At 45.2% G+C, this 23036-nt stretch overlaps 1 protein-coding gene across 6 annotated transcripts; it reads left to right on the top strand.

The window, feature by feature from the left end:
- The first annotated feature begins 70 nt into the window (after positions 1–70).
- LACC1 (laccase domain containing 1) lies at positions 71–21773 on the top strand. Of its 6 annotated transcripts, XM_019500510.2 has the most exons (8): positions 71–190; positions 604–632; positions 4326–4371; positions 7074–7698; positions 14412–14593; positions 15815–15980; positions 18921–19146; positions 19966–21773. In XM_019500510.2, exons 4-8 carry the CDS (start codon positions 7128–7130, stop codon positions 20138–20140), a joined length of 1320 nt encoding a protein of 439 aa, XP_019356055.1. In that variant the 5' UTR covers positions 71–190; positions 604–632; positions 4326–4371; positions 7074–7127; the 3' UTR covers positions 20141–21773. The 6 variants fall into 6 exon arrangements, with proteins under 6 accessions (XP_019356055.1, XP_019356053.1, XP_059581885.1 ...); XM_019500508.2 differs by lacking the exon at positions 4326–4371; XM_019500509.2 differs by lacking the exon at positions 71–190 and having other exon boundaries at positions 587–632.
- The last annotated feature ends 1263 nt before the right edge of the window (positions 21774–23036 follow it).

A 23036-nucleotide genomic window follows, 5' to 3' on the forward strand; every position in this document is an offset into this window, starting at 1 on the left:
GGAACGGAGCAGGGGAAATGCAACTTTCTCAGGGCGCTGCAGGAAAGCTCAGCCTCTTCCTTCCCCTCCTCCCCCCTCTCTCTGCACGGGGCTGAAGCACTTCCTGGTGCTCCCAGCGCCGCCTTTTAAGCGGATCGCAGCTCCGCTGGGGGTGGAGGGTCCCTTCCAGCTCTGGAGATGAGCCGCCTGGGTAACCCGACTGCACTGCCTTCGTCTCGGGCTCCGGGGCAGAGAGGGCTCCTGCCCCTCTGTCTTAGGACCCTCCCCCCCGGCATGTCTTGCCTTATCGCAAGCATGTCTGAAGCTACGTGCACCTGAGCGAGTCTCAGAGCAGCACACGGATAATAGCTGGGTGCTGATTTAAGCGAGCCCATGGGTGCTCCCAGGTTCATCGTGACCCAAGGCTTTAATCTTGTGCAAACGCCTTTCAGGATTGCCTGTGGACAGGGAGAGCTGCCGCCCAGGGACCTCGGGAGGAGGCAGGCTCTCCCCGTCCACAACTCACCTGGGAGGGGAATTTCCACCTTGCAGACATCAGCTGCTTGAATTGGCAATTAGGATGAGGCTATATAATGAGGCAACTAATAGTTATTTCTTTTATAGGATCCCCTTCTGGAGCCCTGGCCATTTCTGTAAGTAAATGTCTGCAGTTTTTAACTCCCCATTAATGTTTATTTCTGCAATTTCAGATCTGCTTCCTATTTTAAGTGGTAAATACTAACTTTTCTGTTTCATAACTTAAGACTGACAATGAATTTCTTTGGGTTTGCCCTAGTTGGCATGTAGTGCTTTATTCATAAGAGTTTCCTCTTCCGTGTTCATTTAGAATACTAAATGCTTTGTATCTTTTTTCTGCTATTTGTGTATGTCCTTACTTATTTATCTAGCATAACATGTTAAATAATCCTTGTCCTTTTTATTTCTTAAACCCCATCCTTTAAAAAACAAAACGAAAACTGTGAGCACAGCCTTTTTTTTAAAAAGAAAACGAGGCTGAGTGATAAGATCCAAAGAAAATCAATGTGGGGAAAAGGGAATAACTCATTCTTTTAATAATTTAGTTTTAAAACACTTTCAGATTTTAGGGAACCTTTCTTCTGAAAAATGTTTCTGTTCCAGTTTGGCTCTTTTTTGTAGTTTTCCTCTTTAAAACTTTCTTCCACTTTACTTTTTTGCCTTCTGTCCCAAAGCTAGTAGAGGTATGTGTGCACATATGTATGTGAATAAAAAATATTTAAATGGGTTTTAAAATTGTATACTTAAATTATTATGGCTTTCTTCTTAAAAACAAGCACAGCTACATTAAATCTGATTCACATATTCTGTATGGAAAGACCTAAGACTTTTAATCTCTTAAAACATTTAAATAAAAAGCATACAGGATCCATGAACCTCTAATTAGAAACTTTGCTTTACAGTCTGCACATTTTTTCTGTCTTACTTAACGTAGGGACAGAAGTTGCACACAAAGTAGTTTTAAGTGAGCGGAAACTGGTTTGAACCTGTAACAGAACAGAATTTCAGTGCACATAAACCAGTTTCAGAATGGCTAAAACCGGTTTGAGATCAGCCTGGTTGAATGTAGTATCAGACTTTTAACTGACTGAGCTCAAGCTGGCTTAGGGGACGTCTGTCCCACCACCTTCCTGGTCTAAGTTAAACCAGTCCCCCAGCATGCTCTGCAGCCCTGGGCAGGGCTGTGCTCTCTACTTCAGCAGAGCAGGGCTGGCCCTGCCCCTCTGTTCCCTAGATGGAGCAGAGGTGGGCAGGGATGTGGCCAGATGCCAGGCCCCATAAGGCAAAGGGGGCAGGAAAGAGGCTTATTCCCCCCTCCCTCCCTTATCCCACTAACACGGCTCTGCCAGCATTTCTCTGCTCGCTGCTCCAGTGGTGGGGGCATGGCCAACCCCAGCAGTAGCCTCAAGTGAACTGGCCAGGGAGGGGATTTACTTTCCCCCTCCCTGTCCTACCAGCATGGACCCAGCTCCTCCTTTGCTGCCACAGTGGCGGGGGCATGGGCAGGCACCAGCTGGCATGGGCTCCCTGAAGCAGAGGGGGTAGGGAGGGATTAGTCATCCTCCACCCTCTGCCCCAGGAGACCGCAGTAGGGTCTGCCAACCGCAGCCATTGCCGATTTTTTTGCTCCTTGGGTGGGGTGAGCGGTAGGATAAATTCCCTTCCTGCCCCCTTTGCCAAGCACTGCAGGGAGGGTGAAATAACCCTGCTCCGTGCCCCAGTGCCTGACTGGGGCCTGTCAGCTGGCCTCTGGCTTCACCCCCACCCCTGCTGCTGGAGTGGTGAGGGGGCAGGGACCGTGACGGGGGCAGCACCCCCTCTCATGGTGTCCTAGAACGCAAGCCATTTCCTGGCAGTGGGCCATGCTGCAGGCAGGGGTGGGGTGGTCAGAGCTGCCGCAGACTGCGTGGGGCGAGTAGTGGAGGCCTGGGGGACTGTGGTGACCCCTCTGAGCCCCAGTGCTGTTGCTCACCCTGTGCAGTCTGCAGCAGCTCTGCTCACCCCCACAGCACAGCCCCCTTCTGGGAAGAGGCTTGCACTCTGGGACACCATGAGAGGGGGTGCTGCCCCTGTTACAGTCCCTGTCCCCCTGCCACTTCCGGGGCACGGTCAGAGGCCAGATGATATGGCCCCTCTAGGCAGTGGAGCATGGAGAGGGGGGGGAGTATTTCCCCCTCCCTTCAGTGTCTGGCAACAGGAATGGGGAGGGGGCTTATTTTGCCACTCACCTGGCACAGGGAGAGAGTGGTGGTAGCAGCCATGGCTGGCAGACCCTGGCTGTGGTTCCCTGAGGGCAGAGGGGGCAATAAACCCCCTCCCTGCCCCCTCAGCCTCAGGGGGCCACACTGGCTGGTGCCAGGCCTCACCCCCACCCCTGTGGCTGTGGCAGCAAGGGGGGAGCACCAGGTGGACCCTGGCTCCATTCCATGTTGGTGAAACAGAGCGGGGGAATTAAGACTACCCCCCCACCCCAGCACCACTTCCCTGCAGCTGATGGTGCACTCTAGAGCCCCCTCAGCTCCTGGCCTGAGTGACTGCAGGCATGTACTCACATTTTCTCAGTCTAGTGGGAATGTCTAGTCCCTTAATTGGTTCAATCTAGGCAGGTTAGGTCACCTGCAAAGATTGAATCAATTCAGGTTCCAGCTTTTTGAATGTCTGTCCCTAGCCCTAGAGGGATAGTCATCCTATTTGCCATATTTCTAAACCATGATTCCCCAGTGTAGGTCCTGTACCAGGAACTAGGACTGTTCCCTAGCTACAAGAAACTGGCAAAGTCAGTTCAGACATTGGGACCTGGCCTCTGACTGCAAAGAATACCATCATGTTTTGCCTGAGGATACATTTCAAATTATCGTCTTAATGCAACAGCTTGACACACACAAGCCCCCCATATCTAGTAAACAAAGATGATTTCTATCAAACTGAAATGTAAAATGGATAAGAGTATGAAAATGTACTGTGTTTATTTTGAGAGTTGCGTAGCTTAACATTTTGGTAGTTAGCAAAAAGATGTACCAAATCTTGTGTGAAGGTTATTTTACTGGTAAATCTAAGTGTCTTAATTATACCAACCAGAGATGAATGTACTTTTTTTCTTTAGAAAAAAACAAAACAAACGGAAAGTAGATAAAAATTGCTGACATAAATAAGAATTTTTCACTAAGTGATTTTAAATTAGCAATTTAATACATCACTTTGATTTATGGCAGCACATCCTGCTCTGCCCCCCCCCACCATTCTTTTCCCCCTCTGTCTCTTCCTTTATCCCTCCCTTTTTGTTCACAAAGGATCTGTACAATGGAGTCTGCACAGCCTTTGAAAGGTATGTGCTGAGAATGAAACTCAAATTAATTCTTTTATACCCATCTTTACCTTTAATTGTTTTAACAAATTAATTTTAATTTTTTCTGATGAGACGGTTGTTGACAGTGGCATTTTCTGCAGAAAACCAGGATTTTGAAGCAAAGATATATTTGAAACTAGTAAGCATGGCACACTTGCATAAGCTAACACATGGGTTTGCTTGGCATATACCATATTTTCAGTAGTAGACTTTTTAATAGCTCGGATACAGGCCATAAAACTTAATAACATTCTACTTTGCAAATACATTTTGGTTACAGTCAACACCATTTAGTCCATGGAGATATATGATGCAAAACTGGAAAGATGCAGTAGTGAATCAGCCATTTATTCCTGTGTGCATCTCCTAGCCATTTCCTCAGTGGATTTCTTTCCATGCATGCACATTGTAACTGTGTGAGTAATCATCTCTCCCACAACACGCATTCTTTTTCTCTTGTTAGGCTGATCTTCTGATAAATGCCTGCCAACTCCACGGGCAGTAAAGAGGTGAGGCAGCCTAACCTCTTGAGCTCTCTAGTTAGTTAAAGCCTTTGGGCCTGTGACTGGTCTACATCACACTGTTTACGTAACAAGCAAATTTTCCTACTCGGCATTTTTCATTATATGTAAATAGTACTCTGAGGGAGACAGAGTCATTAATTCTTTGACAGAAATAGCCATCTGCAATCAGATTTTGATGGACAGTTCTTTATATATTTTAAGTGGGTCAGTAGATTCATCTGCATTGAGGCAGATTAAGTCCTTTGTGTGTTGCATGCAAAAAGAAGGTAGAAAAAAACAGTCATGATTACTTTTTATTTTCAGTAAACAGCCACCACAGCTTTTTACGAGAGTGCTGTGTGTTTCTTTGTAACCCCATGCTGAGTAAACGGAACTTGAAAATATGTAATCAGCTGGACTCATCTTGGTTTTGGAGTCTCTTAGGTGCCACTGTCCACTGCAGGAGACAGATGCAACACAGTCCTTGTAAATGGAGGATTTCATATCTGCATAGCAGTGTTCCAGCATATAATAGTGTCTCATAATACCAGCTCTCTCTCTTTAATTCATAAATCATACAGACACATTCATGGAAAACCTAGAACTGGATGGGGCCTTCGGGGTCATTGAGGCCAGGCCACTACTATAATAGCATCTCCATCATATAATCCTAGATTCTCCAAATTTGCATGTGCTCTTCTCCTGTTATCCTTCTTCCTGCTATAGAGAAGGCCTCCTTCTCTCTGTTCTGGCACTAAAATGATCAGCTATCCCATACAAGCAGAAGCACAGCTTCTACAATGAACCTGAGGCTTACCTGCACAAGGCAGTACAGTGTAACTGGGCATGTTTACACGTGCATTTACACTGGCTTAAATTTACGGTGCAGTAGTGGGAATAGGCCAGCATCTAAATGTGCAGTCATTAAAGCACATTAACGTTGTGTGTTGATTGACTTGGGACTGAAGTTAGTCCCAAGTCAGTCCACACACACTGTTACTGCATGGCAAGGCATCTACACGTGGATTGCTGTGCAGTAACTAACTGGAAGTAAATTTAATACCTGCATGATGCAGGTATCAAAACTTATGTTCAAGCCCATGCAAGCTGCCATATTTACTGCATAGTACAGGATGCACGTGTAGACATGTACTCATACTGCACAGTAATTGCAGTAAATGCACAATTATGCAGGTATTAAATTTACTTCCAGTTAGTTACTGCACAGCAATCCACGTGTAGATGCCTTGCCATGCAGTAACAGTGTGTGTGGACTGACTTGGGACTAACTTCAGTCCCAAGTCAATCAACACACAACGTTAATGTGCTTTAATGACTGCACATTTAGATGCTGGCCTATTCCCACTACTGCACCGTAAATTTAAGCCAGTGTAAATGCACGTGTAAACATGCCCAGTTACACTGTACTGCCTTGTGCAGGTAAGCCTCAGGTTCATTGTAGAAGCTGTGCTTCTGCTTGTATGGGATAGCTGATCATTTTAGTGCCAGAACAGAGAGAAGGAGGCCTTCTCTATAGCAGGAAGAAGGATAACAGGAGAAGAGCACATGCAAATTTGGAGAATCTAGGATTATATGATGGAGATGCTATTATAGTAGTGGCCTGGCCTCAATGACCCCGAAGGCCCCATCCAGTTCTAGGTTTTCCATGAATGTGTCTGTATGATTTATGAATTAAAGAGAGAGAGCTGGTATTATGAGACACTATTATATGCTGGAACACTGCTATGCAGATATGAAATCCTCCATTTACAAGGACTGTGTTGCATCCCTTAGACTACGGAGGGAGTTAACAATTAAATCTGAATGGTCACTGATTCAGGAGAAAATGCCTTGAGCTTTACCTGAGAGCTAGGAGAACCCAACTGTTCCAAACCTGTCTGCAAAGGGCTGGCAGATGGAGTAATAGAAAACTACCAAAGATATGAAGGGGTGGGGATGGGCAAGGAAACAGAAGTGACAATAAGGAAGGTGAAGATGGCATTAGTTTAAAACAATTGGGTAAGGGGTTTCCCACTGATACCAGGGGCACATCCACATGAGCAGGAGCATGTGTTTCCCTGAGGACAAGTAACAGCAGCATACCTTGTGCTGCTGCTAGTTGTCCCTGGAGAACGCTCGTGCCGTATGTGCTTTGGCATGCAGCAGGCTATCCCAGGTGGGGTAGAGGAGGCTGGGGCCACCAACTGCTGACCTGGCAGCCTTACATGGAGTCCTGGGGGCTTCCAGGAGCTGTAGCTGCAGCTGGCATGTGGCTCCAGTCAACCAGGCTCTGGTTTTGGGCAGCGCGTGCTGCCCCACTTTTTTTTTTTTTTTTTTTGGCATGGGTGTTTATTTGACCCCAGGATTCTGTTCAATATGGGGAGCTTGACAACCAGATCTGTGATATTTAAAATGCATTTATGAATACTATTATTTTATTTTTTTTATTTTTTTTTTTACTATCTCTAGTATGGAAAATAGCAACATAGCAAGGAGACTTAAGCAAAGGCAGAATAATTACCAATTTGTCTAGTTTCCTTTTGCTCCTAACACTGGATGCAATTGAAAGTATATGTTGGATTAGATTATTTTTTGCTCTGTCACTTTCTGTAACTGCATTAAAAAAAAAAAACAACAAAAAACCCCCAACCCTTGTAATGTATTATAACTTTGTTTGTTTAGACTCATGTTGTTTTTGTTTTCCGTAGGTTTTTTTTCATTCAATAACTGGTACCTTTAGGCATCTTTAAATCATTTGGAATATGGCAGAAGCAGTGTTGATTGATCTACTTGGCCTAGAAATGAATTCACAGGATAGCAGCTTTCAAAAATTACTGCATAACATGCTAGAAGCTGTTGAAAAGCACTATTCAGTCAGTGCCCCATCTGTTTACATAATGTGCTGCCAAACTCAGCAAAGTGGAAAGAATGGTGTGCAAGATTGGTTACTTAAAGCAATGAGTGGCTCTCAAATTCTGAAGAGAAGTTCTGAGGTTGTCTGCACGGCAAATACAACTGCTGCTTTGTACACAATTAAACAAAAACTTGATGAAAAGGACCTAAGCATCATTAAAATAATTTTGCCAGCACAAAGGAAAGCCTTAATGAGAGTATTTATAGACCACCTATTCACATCTGTCTATCAGTTTGAATTTGAAGAATTATGGGTAGACTGTGAACCCAAACACCTTCAAGAAGCTGAAACACAGAATGAAGTGCAAATGCTCCCTGCGCAAGACACAGAACTCATCGTGAATGAGATTCAGACGTACCTAGAAAGGCTGCCAAGCCTGAAAGGGGAGCTCACCATTCTCAAATCTGCCTTGATCCCAGGTAAAGTGGGAAATGGAGTTTGTCTGTTTTTGGCTCTTGAACCCTACAAAGCTTATTGCTCTGTATAATCTCTCTTATTTATATGATTTGCAAATTAAGGCCTGAAGGAGTTTTCCACTCCCAAACTGACATTATATGCTGCTGTAATAATGTACAGAGACTATAAAAGGCAGTCAGGGGAGAGAGAAGTCCTGAGTATAGACACATCTTAGGACAGCCAAAGTCTGCCTCTGCTCAGGCACTCTTGTAAGACCAGGAGTACCACTGGCCAGATTTAATTTAGGTGTCCTCTGGTGGCGTTCCAAATTATGCTGGAACAGCCCAGAATCGGGTCACTTAGCCAGGGATCCTGGCTTTCTCTGATTTAAAGGAAAAAAAAATCTCCAACTTCCAGATTTAAAAAAGTAACTAAAAAATCCATACTTTTTTTCATGATCAAAATGAAACACTACTATATCTATCTAATCTAGCCTAGTGTTTTATTTGAATCGTGAAAAAATATGGATTTTGGGTTACTTTTTTTTTAAAGCTGGAAAATGGAGCGTTTTTTTTTTATCGGAGAAAACCCAGGATACCTGCTTATAGCTAATTTTGTCCTTCTTTCTTCATGAGTAAGTTCTGTGCGGTGACTTCAGGAGGAGAAGCATAGATGGTAATCCTGTGTGTTTTTATTTTAGTGCTGTTAGCATTTCTTGCCTACTCTAGCTCAAGAGATAGGGTTGGTAGTGCCCATTTTTAAGAAAAGCCATTCCAGAGTGAGTCACAGGGTACAATGCCATGCACACACAGGTACATTTAATCTAATTGTTGTTCCCTTGCTAAAGCTTGAAGGCTTTAGCCAGTCAAAGGTGCATCTCTGCTGTTGAAGGTGCTGAGTAGGAAGGAGCCTAAAGAGACTCCTAGCACGTTCCATTGGATGCTGACATTGATCCCTTGGATATTGTACTGTCGTAGTGGGAAGGTGAAAACATCCTTGTTCAGATTAAAATGACCTGCCTATTCATATTCTGACTACTTGAAATTACACTTCCCAAATAAAATAATTGAATTATTGAAAAAAAATCTCTATTTGGCATACTTGCTCAGATATTAAGATAACAATTATGGGCTGCTTCAACTGTTCTCAAAACATCCTTAGACATTCAGAAGATCTTTTCTACCATAAAAGTACTAGTTCAACATTTTGCTACCTCACTTTCCTTATGGGCATGTCCAGACGAGCCTGCATGTGCCTCTTGCTGCGTCTCAAAGCAATTTGAGATGTGGCAAGAGGCACACTGGGACCAAAAAAAAGTTCCCTGCACTGCATATTTAGTGTGGGCTCAAAATTTGATACCTGGATATCTAGTTATCCAAAAAAACAAAATAAAACAAAAACAAAAAAAAACCCTGCAGAAAAAAAAAGCAGCGGCTTCCAAATTGCTTTAAACTTGTAAATATCAATAAAACATTGTTCAACTGATCCCTCTCTTTATAGTGGCATGTCATTTTAATAGTGAAAGAACATTATTTTGAGTGTATTAATGAGAGAATTTGGGTTTCTTATTGGAGAATTTGCAGTTTTTACACGAGAAACACCTGATGTCTGCTGGTGAGACAAGTGGCGATACCTGGGCAGAGGAGCATATCCAGAGCCAGCATTTGGGACCCAGCTGGAGGGCAGACAAGGTGGCTGACCTCTTGGCCATTTAGGGCCAAGAGGATACACTTGTGCTCCTTGTGGTAGCCTGCTTTGAACTGTCCATCTGGGTCATAGCTGACCAGATGGCAGAGCGGGGGCACCCCATCCAGGTCTAGGAGGAGTGCAGCCATGGAGCCGCAGGTCCAAGGGGATGGATGTTGTCACAGGTGGCATCAGGTTAGAGCTAGGCAGCAGCCCCCACTACCAGACTACTGCAATGAGTAGAGGGAGCAGGGGCCACTCCAGCTTAGGGCTGCTTCAGCAGTCCAGCTGGCACAAGGGGTACTGTCCCCAGATACCAACTGGCTGGGCCTCAGAACCTACCGAGGGCAAGTAGCCTTGAGCTGCTTGCTGGGGCATGCTTTTATCCTGCTGGTTTTTATACAGGCTCTAGCTCCCCCTGGCAGATCTGGGAGGAGCTGGGCAGGGTTATTTTCCCCAAGTGGCACAACGTGCTCCACACCAAAGTGTATGTCTGGGCACATGCACTGAGGCAAAAATCCCTGGCTGAAATTTGTGCTGCTCTTATATTTCCACTGCTGCAAGTGCATGTGCCTGGATGTGTCCTATGAGTTCATTTCCAAGGCAGAGGGAAGGATTTTTCTGCATGAGTTGTGTGGAACTTTACATCAGAGCCAGGGGTCAGGGGATTAAGACATCTCTTGTATCAGAGAAGAGACAGGACTTGCTTAAATGCAAAGAACGCACAGGCAAGAGAACTGTAGACACTGTGTGTGGCTCACATGCATGCAGTCACCACCTACATCCAGGCCTGGTGACACAATCGCAGAATGGATTTTCAGCACACTATTGGGTGTGGGTTTAGCCTGCACATGCCCATATAGCAGAGGCCTCCAGGAGGTTCAGCTCCTTAGCTTCAGATTTCAAAGAAATAGCAGACTTGTCTGGAGTTGTTCAGTGGAGCCACTTGTTCAAAAATCCCTTGCCTCCATACCTTCTCAACCAGGTGCCATGGCACCCCAGATCCTTTTAAGGGCCCTGTGTGATGTTAGCACTGTAGATGTTTGCTCACCTTTGATTCACAAGATTAAATCCAGAGATGTTGAAGACTAATCCATAGGAATTTTGACATGCTGCAGTCTTTTCTGAGTTTTCTGCAATGGATGAATTGCTCTGTTTTTTCCATAGTTAAAAAAGGAGTGGAAGCAAAGAGCGGGCACTTTCTGAGAGTGTTTTACCATGTTCAGAACCATTGCTCTGTACTGTGAATAGCTGGGTGGTATTTCACCTGCTGTAGCTTCCTTCCCAGAAGCCCTTTTAGAGAAGGAGGGGAACTATAAAACATAAAGCAGACTTGGTTTGTAGTGATGTCCTTGGATTTTCCCTGCGTGTTTGAAAGGGGTTGTGTTGGACTGAGTAAAGATCCTGCTGCCTTGCATCCCTCAGCCTGGAGCTCTATGGAGTTCCAAGGTTAATGTTCTGTAAAGAGCAACAATTGGAAGTCCAGGACCCGTCTCCTCTCCCCTTCCCAAATGGAGTGCCAGGAAATGGGAAGAGCTCTGCCGTCTAGAGCAAACTGATTTTGGAGAAGACTAGGCTTGGCAACAGGAGAATAAAGCAGATCTCTACAACCATCTAAGATGGGAAATAAGATCTAAGTAGTTGGGGGTAAGCTTATGGAGGGGATGCAAAAAAGGGAGTTCTGTCTGTTCAGTTAAAAGATATGATATGTGGATTTATGCTTGCTGTTCATAGATGTTAGGGTCGGAAGGGACCTCAGTAGATCATCGAGTCTGACCCCCTGCATAAGCAGGAAAGAGTGCTGGGTCTAGATGACCCCAGCTAGATACTCATCCAACCTCCTCTTGAAGAGCCCCAGGGTAGGGGAGAGCACCACCTCCCTTGGGAGCCTGTTCCAGACCTTGGCCACTCTAACTGTGAAGAAGTTCTTCCTAATGTCCAATCTAAATCTGCTCTCTGCTAGCTTGTGGCCATTGTTTCTTGTAACCCCCGGGGGCGCCTTGGTGAATAAATACTCACCAATTCCCTTCTGTGCCCCCGTGATGAACTTATAGGCAGCCACAAAGTTGCTTCTCAACCTTCTCTTGTGGAGGCTGAAAAGGTCCAGTTTCTCTAGTCTCTCCTCGTAGGGCTTGGTCTGCAGGCCCTTGACCATACGAGTTGCCCTTCTCTGGACCCTCTTCAGGTTATCCGCATCCTTCTTGAAGTGCGGCGCCCAGAATTGCACGCAGTACTCCAACTGCGGTCTGACCAGCGCCCAATAGAGGGGAAGTATCACCTCCCTGGACCTATTCGTCATGCATCTGCTGATGCACGATAAAGTGCCATTGGCTTTTCTGATGGCTTCGTCACACTGCCAGCTCATGTTCATCTTGGAGTCCACTAGGACTCCAAGATCCCTCTCCACCTCTGTGCCACCCAGCAGGTCATTCCCTAGGCTGTAGGTGTGCTGGACATTTTTCCTCCCTAGGTGCAGCACTTTGCATTTCTCCTTGTTGAACTGCATCCTGTTGTTTTCTGCCCACTTGTCCAACCTATCCAGGCTGCAGAGCAGAATGGAGGTTGTTCTTTTTCCCCCTGTTTCTGGGCTGTACTAGCTGACGCATGGCAAGCGGGAAGGAATATTTTTTCCCCCTTCTGTTGCTACAGGGGTTGGGCTTTTTTGTTTTTGCGGGGGGGCTGTGTTTCTGAAAAGCATTGGATGATGGCTTTTGCCTGGGATGTGCTGGAACTCCAACCTGGAGCCCCAGTTAGAGGGTCTTGCCCCTCTGCTCAGGGTCAGACCAGTTGCCACACTTAGCATCAGGAAGGAATTGTACCCTGCAGTCAGATTGCTGGGGCTCATGGCTAGGAGAGGAAGAATTCCTCTAGTGGGATTGTGGCCTTGTCACCTCCTTCCTTGGATCCCTCAAGTGCATTTTAACAAGCTTTTGCAGAGGCAGGATACTGACTGCTCTTATCCCCCTGCTTTACCTGTGGCAGGTTAAGGTGTTTTTGGTATTTTTGGACAATATGGGTGGTTACACACATACAGAGAGCCTGCTCTGCACTGAAAATCCAACACGTCAGAGCAGGCATGATTAATAGGCTGCTGGAGCATGTAAATTGACACACTCTGGCAGCCTCGTGCATTGTGTGCATCAATGGTGTAGTGCGCCTCTATACTGAGAAAATGGTGGTGGTGCACTTTGAACCAAAACATGTGTAACAGACAGTTTAAGGGGCACTTACCTTCCAAGTGTCCCACGTTGGGCTCTGCATGAGCACTTGAGTGAGATTGTCCCAACAGGGATACCATATCTGTAGTACTATGATCCCCAGCAAGGGGATGCAAGATTCAAAAAGCATTTGGGGAACCCGGGGGTATTCCAGCCCAGGGATCAGCTTGGCGGCTCCCCCTAAAACCGGATTCTCCCCCCGCTCCTCAGATGGGGAGAGAGAGAGAGAGACGTGCGCTGTGCGAGATCGCAGCATGGTCCCACCCCATGGTTGCCTGCTGGACCCCTTGTGCGCTGGCCAGAGGCCAGTGGAGAGCCTGAAAGGTCGAGCGCAAGAGAACAGACCCCTAGGATGAGCAAGTGAAGTTCATGAGCGAGCTGAACAAATTCCTTAGGGTGGGGACACGGCCCCTAGAGAGCAGGAAGGTGATTCCCCACTGGGTTTGGAAACTTGGGGGTTGGGAAAAATTTGATTAAACCCCAGGTGTGAGTGGCTGGGGAAAGGACTGTGATGGGACTGAGCAGCTTGGCAGAAACAGACACCAGCAAGGGAAAGTCCCCAGGATACCAATATGGGTTGAGACCCAGGGAGGTATGACTGGAGGGTAAGCCTCCATGTGCCTTATTGCCTTAAGGGAAAGTTGAGTCCAGAGGTGCTGCCTGGTCTGCCGGCGGCAGCTTGCTCTCCCTCTGTGTTTAACTGTTTAAATAGCTCTGCGGGCTCAGAGAGGCCGTGCCCAGGCAGAGAAGAGTGCATGGAGGTGCGTGGAGGAGAATTTGTGTTTTGCAGGAGTTTGAATGGAAACAGTTTCTGCAAACTGTGAGAGACCTGGGCCTGCGTGGATATCCTGAGGCAGCAGGAGCCCACAAGTGTATGACTGCCCTTCCCTCCATTTGTTGGGCATAAGTCAGGGTGATTGGCTATTGGTTGTGAATAGTTAATTAGGGATGTAATATAATGAGTATCTAACATGGTGCCTAAGTTATCAGCTATGTATTCATTCATTTGATCATCCTTTCTGCGTGAATAGTTATCAACTGTTGTTCTTGTGTAGACTTAACCTTGTGTATTGTAAATAGAGTTCCGAACTTTTGATATTATTTAATGTTTGTTGGCATGTATCAATTACCTCCTGTATATAATTACATTTTGTAAATATTTATGAGTCTGCAAGGTCTTTCCATTGTAAAGGGAGCCTCTCCTCTCAGGGAGCCTCTGGCCACTCCTAGGTGAGCTGAGCAGGGGGTAGAGCTATCTGGCACCCCAGGTCTCGAACAATTGGACACAGCTGCAGATAGCACGACGCGCCAAGGATTACACATGTTTGTGTTTTAGTTCAAAGCACACTGCTACCACTTTCTCAGCATGGGGGCACGCTGTGCCATTGATACATGACATATATGGGTGCTTTTAATTAGCATGGCTTGCTAATTAAAAGCACCCAGTGTCACATTGGGAGCACATGCAAAAATGCCCAGTGCTTTGTAGTGGTATGAGATGATTGTGTAGCTTTAGGAACAGGTCAGACACTCATACATAATGGTTTAGATAGAGTTGATCCTGTCTCAGGAAGGAGGTTGGACTAGATGACCTCTGGAGATCCCTTCCCAGACTACTTTACTTTTCTGGGATTCTAATGCTATACGCCTAAGATGGCTCTTCCTCACTCCATGCTTTCCCCTGGCAAAGGCCACCACTTACCTTGCTTCATCTCACAGATGCCATTTTCAAAACTCCTTATTAGCTGTGCTGTAATTTGATTGTCCAATACTAGTGCAGAACACTATTTTTTTTCAGGATTGTCAGTGGTTTCAAACTTGCTTCTCTCTAGGTGACATCTTCCTTCATGGGTTCACCACACGGGCAGGTGGCATCTCCTATATACCAACACTTAGCTCCTTCAATCTGTTCAGCAGTCCCATACGGAGAGATCCAAAAATCGTGGTCAGAGAAAACCTACGCAGGTTAGCCAGCGCTGCAGGCTTTGACCCAAAGACATATCACAGTGTGAAGGTATGGTATTGGACAACCATGGGTTTCTGTATAAACTAACTGGATCTTCCTTTTGTGTACCAGTGAAAGTTTACATTTTTATATTGCGTGGTTTTTACTCTTGCCTTTCTCACCAAGAACTTGGAAGTTGGGGGCAAAATTAAGGCATTTACTGTTGGTAAGTGGGAGGACATGAATGGGGACGAATCGCTGTATACATGCCCTATTTTTCATATTCTTCCTCTACAACACTCTACTACTGACCCAGTTCTTATGACTGTTCATCCTAGGAAAATGTAATTGAAGTGTCTCTGTATGAAGAGGAAGGCCCAGTACCTTCTCCTAAGCATATTCTAATGTGGGGTGGCCAACTTGTGGCACACATGCCGCCCAACCTCTGTGTGACACGCAACAGATTGGGGAGGAGCAGGGAACAAAGTGGCAGAAAGATCAACAGTCAGGCAGGGAGCACAGGACAAGAAGCAAAATGGAGCAGCAGTTTGGGCAGGGGACAGGAAGTAGTGGCATGCAGGAAGGGTGTGGGGCTTAGCTTGTCACAAGCCTACTGGAAAAGTTGGCCCCACTGTTCCAATATCTGTTTTCAATCTTAAAGTTTGTGCCTAAAAGTTAGTGAATAGTTTGTTAGGCTATGAATGAACATTACATTTGGACCTAGAAAAAAACTTTTATCCTAGGACTACATACACATCCATTATCCAGCCTCAAGTCTCTGAAGTATGATGAATAAAAATCTTTTTTTTTTTTTTTTTTCCTGGGATATCCTGTTGTACATGTGTATGACTACTGCAGTTTGGTCCAGGGACAAGCATGTCTGGCTGTGTGCTCACACTGGCCACCTACTGGTGAAGGAGCAGCATGGCATCCTGGAAAGGTGATGTGCACAGAACTGTGCTACACCAGTTTTAATCTGGGTCATATCCCAGGACAAGTAATCCTGGCTCAAGTAAAACATTTTATTTACAACTTTAAAGGCCCACAGTCAGTGATGCATAGATCTTTGTATAAAAATGCAGTTCTTTGGTGGCTTAATGTTATGTATCAAGTAGAAGATATGTTTTTAAAAAGGGATTCAAAGGCAAGGAAAGTGGGTGTTTGAAGGAAAAAAGGTCTCGACCATAAGTATTCATATGAAAGAAAATGTGAACAAGGTGGAAAAAGTGACCAAAAGAGCACTCGGCATAGTAAGAACTGTTCTTTTCTTTCCATGCCTTATACTGACAGGTCAACCATGCCAATGATGTTTGGATAATGGGAAAGACTGAACCTAAGAGTTACGATGGAATAACAACAAACCAGAGAGGTGTTACAATAGCAGCTCCAGGTGCTGACTGCATACCTGTGCTTTTTGCTGATCCTGTCAAAAAAGCCTGTGGTGCTGCACATTCAGGTAATAGTTTTACTCCAGAAATATGCACAAATAAAATACAGCTTGGAAACTATTGGATAGTGACCCCTTACCTAGTAAATAGGGGGTGAGCAATTATTTTAGCTGGAGGGCTGCTTAATGAGATTTGGTGAGCTGTTGAGGGCTGCAAGGGTAGCCCCACCCCTTGACAAGCACCCTGCCCCACTGGTCACCATTTTGGGACCAGATATCCACCAGAAGTCCCTCCTCTTGGCTTCCAAAGTATTCCTTTTGGGAGAGGGAGTTTGCAATCTTGGAACCAGGAAAAAAACAAATTGTATACTAAAAGTCAAACATCTACTATAATACACTTTTAAAAAATAAAATTAAAGTATTTTGTCATGTTTTCATAGAGTATGTATATAGAGGATTGCATAATAGCTCTAAAATAAAGTCTTAATTTTGTATATTAAGATTTAAGGGGGGTTGTGGGGTGTGTGTGTGTGTGTGTGTGTGTGTGTGTGTGTGTGTGGTACATGTTGCAGAGTGTATGTATATGTGGGGGTTGGGGACCACATCCCACCCCACCCTGGCACATAGCCCTCATTGCCAGGGGCAGCAGCAGCAGGGGGCAGGTCCTCACGGTGCTCATAGCCCAAGCAGGCACTGCTGCCTGGTGCTGTGCAGCTCCAGCCAGTTCTGGGAGCTCCCTGTGGCAGCAAGGAGCAGAGCCAGGCCAGTCTGCCTCTATCGTGTTGGGCTCCCCACAGCACACATCCAGCTCCTAGCACTCCTGTATGCCATTTGGGGGAGGGGAAGCCCTGCATAATGGAGCTGGCAGCCTTCCTCACTCCCTGCTGCCAGGTCCTGGGACTCCCTGCTGCCAGTGGAGGGCAGTTTCCCTCCACTTCCAGAGGAGTGGGGCTAGGCCACCAGGTCCATTGTGCAGGGCTTCCCTCTGGTAGCACGTGGGTACTGGAAGCTGCACATGCACTGTGAAAAGCCCAGTGCGATAGAGGGGGGCTGGCCTAGCTCTGCTCCTTGCCATCACATGGAGGTCCCAGAACTGGCTGGAGCTGCACAGCACTAGGTGGCAACACAGGCCTTAGGGCCCCCACCTGCTGCTGCTGGCAGGGGCTGTGTACCTGTACTCCCGCCCAGCTGCAGCTGCCCTGCTGCTTCCCAGCTCGCTGCCTAGAGCGAGCATTGCAACAGGGACAAGAGGACGAGATGCTGGAGGCTGGGGAAGCAGAGCGGGTCCCCCAGTGGCAGCAGCAGCCCCTCCCAGGAACTACTTGTGCTGTCTGGGGCAGGCCCTTCCACCTACAAGGGTGGGAGTGAGGCGCCTGGGCTGGGTGGGGTACAGTTAATTTGTGGGTACCCATGGGCTGGATGAAACTACCTGGCAGGCCACGTTTTGCCTGCACCTGGCTTAACTGGTGATTTTTAAATTGGGTGAGAGTGGACGACGTCAACTATGTGTTGGCACTTTTTTTATTTCCAGGCATGCTAACATCTTGGAGAAATCTTGTAATGTGTGCATCTAAGGCTGGATGAATATTTTAAAATTATAATGTATTATGTTTTTTGGCCAAATTTAAAATAAAAAATAAATTTTCTTTCGGTGTTTTTCTTTTTAAATGAGTCACATTCATTTGACCTGAAACAAACTATTCTGGGATAGTTTTAAGCAAAGCAAAACTGAGAAGCAGATTTGGTATGCTTTTCTTCAGTATGTCCCACTTCCTAGGAATGTGCCTTAACCATTTGTTGGATTTGAGGATGTTGTAGGATGTGTGCCTCTGGCTGGGGGTGGAGGGTGCCCTTGCAACTCCCCCTTTGATTCTTGCTCCACCCAAAGTTTAAAACCAACCAACTGCCTGGCAGTGGCAGCAGTATTTGTAGTTAGGCAGTGGTAAGGGAATCGGTTGGCTCATTTATGATCTACCTGATCTCTTCTAAACCTTTTTTTCCAGCAGGTATTAATGATCCTGTCTTCCTAGTAATGGCTGTGACTAATCAAGCTATCCTTTTCTTCTGCAATTCTGTTTTCTGTTAGATGCTTTTGGTAATGAAGTACTGATTTCACAGCCCCGAATACTGTTTTAGATTCATTCTAAAGAAATTATACTTTGGGTGGTTTGAATTTTTTTGCTTCGATATTAACCTGAATAATACAGCCCTAAGTCACTAGCATACTAGTGAAGCTTCTAGTTTATTTTTAACTGGAGAAAAACCTCTTGCTGTATATGTGGTGATGGACCTCACCCTTTTACCCCCTTTTCAAAATTCTGTATCTGCCTGCCTCTCTTTCCTGTTGAATATTCATTTAACCCGTAGAGTGAGTGTGTATGTTCCTATAACTTGGTGGTAGGAGCCAAGTTCTAGCTGCTCCAGTTAATTATTACTTTGTATAAAGTGGAAAAGCTTCAAAAAGAGACTTGCATTGGAATCCCTTATAGCAGAAGTTCCAGAATTGTAGACCACTAATTTTTTTGGTGAATACTTTATTCACCAAAAAGTTTGTCCTGCCCTATGTGTACCACATCTTGGGTATGTCAGATTCCACTGAAACGCATACATTTTTAACGTTGTTTTGTGTGGGGAGGGGGCAGGGGGTTGTTTTTTATTTTTTAAAAGATTTCTGTTTGAATTGTCCAGGCTCCTTTATATGAATATCAAATGGTCATTTAGTTTTATGCAGTAGGTCTACACAGGGGAGGATATGTTCTAATGATCCAGACTCATAGAGGAGGGAATTCTTGAGTTTTAATCTCACCTTTCAGGGTGACTTCTTGCCTTGAACTGGTTATTGCACCTCTCTTCAATATCCATACTTTATGATACTGCTACATCATAAGAATGCTCTGAGCATGGTTTCTTTGTTAGCAATGAATTATTTTTGTTCCCTGTATTTCATGCAAACAAGGAAGCCATAAAATTGAAAAAATAAACTGACAAGACTTTTTTCCTTTCCCTCAGGATGGAGAGGTACTTTAATGGGAGTTGCTATGGCTACAGTAAGTGCTATGATTGCAGAATATGGATGCAATGTACGGGATATACTTGTGGTGCTAGGCCCATCAGTTGGGGCTTGTTGCTATACCCTTCCTCAGGAGTCAGCAAAGGAATTTCACCAAATTGATCCAAAGTGTGTAAGATCGTTTGACTCTCCAACTCCTTACATTGATATTAGAAGAGCAACACGGTAAGTCTGATGCATTTTTTTTTTTCATATGATGCAGCTTTATTGTTCTAAGTAGTTCTAGAGGCAAGGAGAAAAGACTCTGACCTAGAAGGAATTATGATGGCAGTTCCAGTTGAATATCTGATATAGGGAGGATCCTGGCAGATGGGGTTGATGGTCCTCAGCACCTCACAGGAGTCTTTAGAACCTTACAGGCCCAAGCCTGGAATAACACTTGCTCACCTTCTTGCTATATTGCAGCTTTTATTTTGCTTTCATAAGTACAAGTACTTATGAATACTGCTTTGTATTGATATTTAAGATTAAATTTGTTTGGAATGAAAGTCTTCATTTTCATTTAGCCCAGACAAAGTATTGGCGCACTTTTTTTTTTTTTTTACCTTACAGTGATAATATAAATCAGAGGTACTAAACTTACTGGCTTCACAGGCATATGAAATGTACAGAATTATGGTTTGGATCAACCCCATAGACCAGGCTCCTGCACTGCATGCAGCATGTGGGGCTGGTCTGGGGTACATGCTGCACAAGGTGCAAGGGGCTAGTCTTTGGGCTCTATACAGACTGGCCCCAGATCCAGCATGCAGGGATGGACCGGTTCCGCAGGCAGCGTCCACATGCAGCACGCAGGGCCAGTCTGCAACCTGTAGCCTGGGTAGTAGGGCATCCTGTGCCAGATCTGACTTGCAAGCTGGATCTTTGACACCCCAGCAATAAATGGCACTGTTGTTGCAGTGTCATTTAAGATTAGACCTTAAGGATTGCACCTGTTCAAAAATCCAAAATGATCATGTTATATTTTGTTTGTTTTCCTTCAAGAGCTCTTTTGGAGAGCGGAGGGATTCTGCCTCAGAACATACAGGACGATTCCGTCGCTGACCAGAACCAAAACATCACTTTCTGTACAGCCTGCCACCCTGATAAGTTTTACTCTCATGTTCGTGATGGCCGTAACTTTGGGACCCAGATTGGTTTCATATCGATCAGAAACTGAGGCAGTATGGCTTATTCTTGGGTAGTAACTGGGCTGTATCTCTCAGGACATCTTGCTGTGCTGATGGTAGACCCTTGTCCTCCCCTCCATGTGATGTGATCTGAAGAAGGATGGATTTACCACAGCTCTTGGGATTCTGCTGCTTCCCTGCACTTCCTCTGGGAAGAGAGACCAGCCGCAGAATAAAATGGAGCCACAAGCTCTTATGAGAACCACGGACCAGTAAGGACAATGCCATTCAAAACTGTGTGTCCAAGGCTCACATGGGTCCTGTTGACCAACTCCCATTTCCGTATGCTCAGGTATCCATTACAGTGTGGTAAACCTCTGAAGTGAGTTACTGCTACTCCAGACCAACTGCTTTCAGTGTAAGCTGCATCCTAGATTTCTGGCTTGAAAACAGCATGCTTCATAAAGCTGTGTTTCTTTAACTCTTCTTCCTGGCCATGCTTTATGGAGCTAAGCTCACACACTGCAACCACTGATGCTTACACTAGGAAGCTATTTTCATATCCCATGTTTTGTTCTTTCTACCCTCACTGATTCCAGAGGCCATCATATACTACTTGGTACCTAGTAATTGAACTACTATCAACAGGTTGGTAAAGAACAGTGCCAGCAGCGTAAATAATAAACCATTTTAAAAGACTGGGAATTGGAGAAGAACAAGAAATTAGAATGGGATGTTTCTTTTCCTATCTGACATACTTCTGGAACCTTTCTATCCATTATGTGCTGTGTGGATTGAAATGCTTGGGCTCATTTTGTTTGCCAGAGATGTAACTAGAAATGCTCACTAATCAAAGTTTTTCTCATAAGTGGTTTTTTGGTTTTTTAAGGTTAATATCCAAATCATGAGTTAAGCTCTCTGTGTGGACAAGGTTTACTTTTTGCTTTGCTGAATTTTCACTAGCATCATATCTAAGCGGGTATAAATAATCAGTGGCCCTGCAGATTTTTTTTATTTTTTTTTTTTTTTTAATTTCCTTCCAGATGAACTTAATGGCTACTGTCAGGATTTTAGTTTCAGTGTGTTACAGAGACTAGCCAAAAATGGATCCCACTCGCTTATCTCAAATCTTCCTCAACTCACTTTTCCCATTTAGGCCTTTTCAGCTTTGCACAAGCTTGAAAACTGGAGAAAGTTAAATGGCAGGCTGAGGAAAACTTCTTTTTGTGATACATTAGTCCAGCCTGGATTTGGATGGGTCTGTTTCATACCACACCACCAAACTACTCTTGGCAGCAGCATTAGAGGTAAATAGCATCTGCAGCCAGCACACGTAGACTATCGTCCAGATGTTTGAACTGGGCAGGCTGTGGGGATATTGAGTTAGACACAGCTCTATAATGTTTAGAAACTATTTTAGGTGATGTCGCCTTTCCTTTCTTGGTACTTCACACACTTCCTACCTAATAGCCGGCATTTTTCATAGCAGCTTGAACACGGCTAGACCCTTATGTCCTCTGCTTTTTAAATCTAAGACACCATACAGAAAAATAAGCCTGTTTTTAACATTCTAGTCTATCCTGCCCCTGAAACTAAATTCACTCCCAGCTTTTGCTCCTGTGGAAAATTGTCTCTGGATGGTATGGTTCACAGTACATATTAAAGATCATTGTGTACAAACAACACAGTCTCTCCCAGTGCTTCAGGTATTCATTTGCTGGGACTGTTACAAAGCTGACTGTAGCTTGCAGGGTCCTCTGGCTTAAGTCTTGGGAGAAATGTTTGTGGAAAATTATTTTCCATTTTTCTAACCCAGTGGTTTTCAACCTTTTTTGTACCAGGACCCATCTTGTAAACATTGGCCAGTCTCAGGGTGGGGTAGGGTGGGAGGCGGTATGTTGGATACAGGGAGCCCCAAGCAGCCTCCTTGTGGGCTGGAAGTCTGCCAGCCTGCAAAGGAAAGCCATGGTTTCCATGTTTTTCTCCTTTTAAAAATGGATTTTCCTTTAAGTTTGATCCATTTTGTTTAAGTTTGTTCGTGACCCTTTCGTATTGTGACCAACTTTTGGGTTGTTACCCATGGGTTGAGAAACGCACTGTTTTAACTAAATAGGACTTGCAAATTCCAAGGTAAAGATTTTGCCCACTAGGGGTCAGGGCTCACTCAGCACTTCTTTAGCCAGGATATACTTCCTTGAAGTAGATTGTAGAGCTGCAGCTTGATCCTCTAAACACTGCTTTTACAAAACCCTGGGTGCATCTACATGAGACATTTGCTGTACAGTAAACATCATGCATCTACATATGTGCCCCTATTAGGCTGGAGTAAACTAACTCTGCAGCAGTTACACGTACAGATGCTGCCCTGGTGGGCACCCTCGTGCCGCAGCCAGCCCTTCTGCAGCACATCTGAGTGGGGGGCAGCAGCTCCAGGCTGGCAGGGCCCCCTGCTAGAGGAGGCTACTTCAACTTGGTTCAATGTGCTGTGATCTCAGCGTAAACAGCACATGCCCAGGAGGAGTAAACTCCAGAACAGTTATGTTCCGGAGTTTATTGTTTTGCATTAATTGCATGTGTAGACAGGCCCCCTGTAAAGCAGATACCTCCCTCTGCTAATGCGGTCTTCTTGCCAAGTTTCTCTGGAAGCCATTCTTGAAAAATAATGCATTCCAGTTTTGGCAGGCTGCTATATGTAACCCAGGTAGTACTCTGAGACATGCCCCCTCTCCAATTGAAGGTATCGGAGTATGTGTGAGAGTGCTGTGGGAGGGGTGGCAGCCCTCCTTTCCCTATAGAGCAGAGACAGGACACCAGTGGGAACTTAAACATATACCCTTTAATGAGGGGACAGGGTTTAATATATGAGATAGATACCAGGGGTTGCAGTGTACTCTAGTACCCGGGGGGGACAGAAAAAACTCAACAATGGTTAGGCCTACCCATTCA

This window comes from Alligator mississippiensis, chromosome 1, assembly GCF_030867095.1.
Source record: "Alligator mississippiensis isolate rAllMis1 chromosome 1, rAllMis1, whole genome shotgun sequence".
In the NCBI taxonomy this organism is placed as follows: Eukaryota; Metazoa; Chordata; order Crocodylia; family Alligatoridae; genus Alligator; species Alligator mississippiensis.